Here is a 4848-nt window from a genome sequence, read left to right on the forward strand (position 1 = left end):
TGGCGGGAAAGGCGTACCGCCACTGTGGCGCTGACCAAATGCAGACACGTCAGCACGATATTCTGACGTATGTTTGCCAGCTTGGAGAAAATGGCGCGAGCGCCGCCACCACGTGTTACTTGAGGGTTTTTTTAGGACTTCTAAAATATTTAATGGAGTATAATTTAATTTTCAAAATAAGGTTTGGTTTGGTCTCAGGATCGACAACTTGACAGCCGACGAGTCGGAGCCGACAGGTTGTTCACGGCAGAACGGCTCTCACACATTTCCAAGGTTTGGAGCTCCATTTTGAATTTTGCGAAGCGACGGAGTAATAATATCAAATGAAATATTGCAATCAACAAATAGTAGTAGATTAATAATATAAATTTCGATATTTGAATTTTGCAGAGAGAGGTGAGGAAAGTTTACTTAAGACTCGAGTGCGCAATATTGCTTTTCCTGCACATGCAGAGAGAAGGCTCTGTAGAGCCTAGAGCCTAGGTAGGACGACGTACCGCAACCCTATTTTCTAAGATTTGAAGAAGGGCTTTCTAAAGGCTTCAAATTTCAGCGATCAGCGGGTCGCGCTCACGCACAGGGCACACACGTTCGAGTCTTTCTCTTTAGGCTCACACTCAATCTCTCTCCCTCTCTTCTCCCGTCTCTCTCCTCTTCCTCTCTCTGTGGCTCTGGCTCTGGCTCTGGCTCTGGTCTCTCACTCTCTCTCACACACAATGCAATACTCTCTTCTTCTAAACATTCCCTCATCTCTTCCTAGTCTCTTTCTCTCTCTGGCTACAGGAGTAGCTGCTTCCCGTTAAGTCTTTTGGAGGTATTTGTACCCCTTGTGCTTGGAAATGTCCCCCTTTAAGAAATGCATTCTCTCTTCACAACAAATTCTCTACAAATCTCTCTACCTAAACCCCCTAAGTGACTCCCCAGAACACCCACTTAACCCTTCTGCATCACCTTCATCTTCTTCATCATCTTCTTCTGCTGCTTCTTCTTCAAGAATTGTGAAAGATCAAGCAACTCCCAATATGCAGAACCTCAAGGAAAATGACCCGCCCACAGTAGCTGGCCGCCGCTCAGAGGCCAAGGCGGCCAAAGAGACGAGGTCAAGGCCATCCGATTGCGTGAGATTAAAGCGAGAGCCTCTGCGCCCATTGATGGAGCCCAAGAGGACTCTCAAGGTTGTGGTGGAAGGGAACGCTGAGGAAGGCATTGTTAATTCACAGCAGCACATTGAAGAGATAGCCCCTCCCACGCCCACCCACTCCCTTTCCCACGTGTGGGATGACCCCGACTGTGAGGTTGCCCCTGCTTCTGCTTGGTCTACTCTTGGCAACAGGTTAGCTATAATTATGCTTCTTTTCATCTACTCTTGGCAACAGGTTAGCTATAATTATGCTTCTTTCATCTTTCATCTACTCAACCAAGCTGGGAATTGTTAACCCTTCACCAATCATGGTTTAATCCTTCATCTTAAATAGACTTTAGGTAAGGGGCTAGGTTATGAATATATTAAAATGTTTCAATCGGCTCGATCATCTGTAGTTAACTGATTGAGCTAATCTATTGTGATTAGTATAGTGATTCTAGCCATACTAATGCGCTTAATTAGAGTCTTAACCCAACCAAGCTTGATTTGTTTGAAAACAGAACGTTGCTATGCCGACCGTTACCCCTCGACGTAGGACGATGTGTGTGCTACATCACAAGAGAGCGTAAAGAGGGGCTGAAAGGCTACGCGCTCTTCACAGACGTAGGTGCTGCAAATAATTTAACTAATCAAAATATATGTTGAGGACATTAAGTACCCGCATAAATGCACTTATTAAAAGCTATAAAATCACAGGCCTGGTGCAAAAAGCCATCAATTCTCCTCCTAAGAAAGGATATAACACATCAATTTTAATCTGCCTTGATTTTATAAATTAAAACTAGGCTTTCTTCAACCAATTATTTGATGCAGGAGGGTCAAGGCCGGCAAGATAGAAAGCTGGCTGTAGCACACCACAGGCGGCGGGCAGGCAAATCTGAATTCGCTGTGTATCCGGCTGGCATAGGGGCAGGTGTGAAATCGGAAGCAGTCCTCGGAAAGGTGCAAGCCAATCTGCTGGGGTCGCGCTACTCAATTTGGGATGAGGTGAGCATAGAAATCCTCAGATAGAGAGAAAAAGCACGTGTCTTGGCTACTATCATTTGCAAAATGGTCTTCCCCGGGTAATTTTGTAGTCTTAAAAAAAAAGAAAAAAAGTTTGGGGTAGGGCTTAAGCACAAGTACTTGACGTGCTAGGCAAAAAAAAAAAAAAAAAACTTGAAAAAGTATTCTTCCTAAGTATGAGTGAAAAATTATACTGTCATTTCAAATTTCAAAATTTTAAAAATCCTCCTTTCTCTTTGGCTCCCTTCTTCCCCAGGTTTGGCCATATGGAGAGAGAGTAAGTTATGTTTAATAAAGAGTAGATAGATGTTCATCCCTTCTGTGGCATTAAAGGGGCATAGCAGGTTTGTTTTATTATAATTCTCAAATGTTTTTAAGTCACAAGTGAGACATTGTGGGTTCATTTTATATTAACCCTCCGCCTACAACACTTGATCTGATGTGTATGTAGGTGAATTCAACTACCTCTCAAAAGAGTCACACTCCCCCCCTACTGGGTGTAGTCACGTGAGTTCTCATGAAATATTTTATTTCTTGTCAAATTTATCCAACTATGAATCCTAATGTGTTTTTCAATTCAGGTTTGAACCCACTGTCACAACCTTAACAGGGACATTCAGGGTGATGCGGGTCTCAATCCCCAAGTATCAGTCTACGCAAATTACGCTATGCACTAATGTGAGTTGAGGATGAAAATACCATGCATCAATTTAAGCACAAAACATTTGTCTTCACAAAAATTACACGTGGGTGCATGCACACGTGTGTACACACACTCCTACAAGCATGAGGATATACATATTTAATCATGTGTGCGTGTGTTGGGCTTAGATAAACATACATGCAAGTCACATGCTCCTTTTCCACACATCTATGAATGAAAACATGTGTGTACCCTCTTCCTACAAGCATGTATGCATACATAGATAATGAAAACATGTGTGTACCCTCTTCCTACAAGCATGTATGCATACATAGATAATGATTGCAAGAATCATGCACATTATGGATGAAAATCTTTCACTCTCTCTCTCTCTCTATTTTTTTTTGTCTGTCTCACTCTTAAACCATGGTTAGTTGTGTTCATGTGTGCATCACATACACATACATATAAGACATTTACAAACGTGTGAAAGTGTGAATGTATGGTGCTATGCCTGCAAGGTTGCATGCATTATATGGACGTACATGCAAGACCTAAGTACATCTACAAATGTAAAATTTAAAAAAAGTTCTCTGTTCCACCACATAAACACGCACATGCAAGACTTCTTTAAACGTGTATAGGTGCAGGTGGGTGTGGGTGTGTGTGTGTGTGAGAGAGAGACAGAGAGAGAGAGAGAGAGAATCTGACTTCCTTTGGTTTTGATCCAGCGAGAGAGGAATGGCCTGGCTGCTGATTGGGAGGAGAATGCAACCAATGTGCATCAACTCTTCTCACGCAAGCCCTACTACAACAAGGTGAACATTAGTTTTTCTTGTCTGTCATGTTGCTCTTTGCAGAATGCGATCTTAATACATGCTAATGTCCGACACAATTTTGACCCAGGTAACTAGGCGCTATGAGCTCGATTTCAGAGACAGGGCCAAGAGAACTTCTAAGATCAAAGCCTCCTCCAAAAACCTCCAGTTGACCATGAACGTACGTGCTTACGTTAAAGCTGATCTACTTAATAATGATATTCACTTTATAAGCTTACAATAAAATAAGGCGATCAAAGCTCTTAAATTGGCTTAATTTTAATCTTCAACAGAAGTTTTAATCCAAACTCTTTCTTAGCTTTAATCCAACTTCTTTGTTATTTTAGGAAGATGGAAAGCAGGCCATCTTGATGGTTGGTAAAATTGGGAAGTCCAAATACGTTATGGAGTATCGGTGAGCATCATTTTCTCAAAAGTTTGATTTAATTCACAAAATATTAGTTTACTAATGCAATTCAAAAAAAAAAATATTATCCATGGTTTCATGTCTGCAGCTTCCCATTAACGGCCTATCAAGCTTTCAGCATTTGTCTCGCTTCCATGGACTCAAAATTGTGTTGCTCTCTATAGTACAACCTTTGGAGTCCACACTATGTTAAAACGAGGCCTGCCTTGTATTTGTAAATTCATTCCTTGGGCGTTAGCTTAGAGTTTTTACATCGATTTCAAGCCTAGAAAGCCAACCATACCCAAGTTTGAACTTAAAAAAGCCATGAAAAGAGAGCCCGACAAATGTATGCACATGTAAATGTGTACCTACACGTTGTACACACGTGCGCACACAAATCTTGTGGCCAGTTACTCTTATTTAGACAGGTTTGTAAAGCTAATATGAAGTGAAACGGTAGTAATGTCTATTGAATACGCAACTGTTAGGCTGACTTTTTAAATGTGGGCATTGTTGTTTTTATTTAAAATTGGGATGTTAAACTCACACTTTGATTCCTGTTATTTATTCTTAATTGGTCCCCTTGTTAACTCATGCCTTTGTGGAGAGGGGATGAGGGGTGAGCTTGTCTCGTTAAAAAAAAAAAATACTGTTAGGGAGATAATGGGATTTGACAGACCACATGCATACGGGAGGAGGGGGTGGGTTTTGGACCCGGGCTGTTGCAGTGTAGGGCAAGAGGCCTAACTTCCTGGGTATCTCCCCCACCTTGATTCAAACTTGTGTTGGTAAGGGTTGAGCTACATTTCTTGTTAGGTTATTGTCTCCA

At 41.6% G+C, this 4848-nt stretch overlaps 1 protein-coding gene across 1 annotated transcript; it reads left to right on the forward strand.

The window, feature by feature from the left end:
- Positions 1-440: 440 nt before the first annotated feature.
- On the forward strand, positions 441-4548 carry LOC147628240 (tubby-like protein 4). The gene is made up of 9 exons (XM_086814123.1): positions 441-1333; positions 1645-1747; positions 1958-2131; positions 2601-2656; positions 2731-2827; positions 3524-3610; positions 3699-3791; positions 3958-4025; positions 4126-4548. Exons 1-9 carry the CDS (start codon positions 840-842, stop codon positions 4199-4201), a joined length of 1248 nt encoding a protein of 415 aa, XP_086670249.1. The 5' UTR covers positions 441-839; the 3' UTR covers positions 4202-4548.
- Positions 4549-4848: the final 300 nt, after the last annotated feature.

The sequence above is a fragment of the Cibotium barometz genome, chromosome 19 (assembly GCF_041138505.1).
Source record: "Cibotium barometz isolate CiBa-2024 chromosome 19, ASM4113850v1, whole genome shotgun sequence".
Taxonomy (NCBI): Eukaryota; Viridiplantae; Streptophyta; class Polypodiopsida; order Cyatheales; family Cibotiaceae; genus Cibotium; species Cibotium barometz.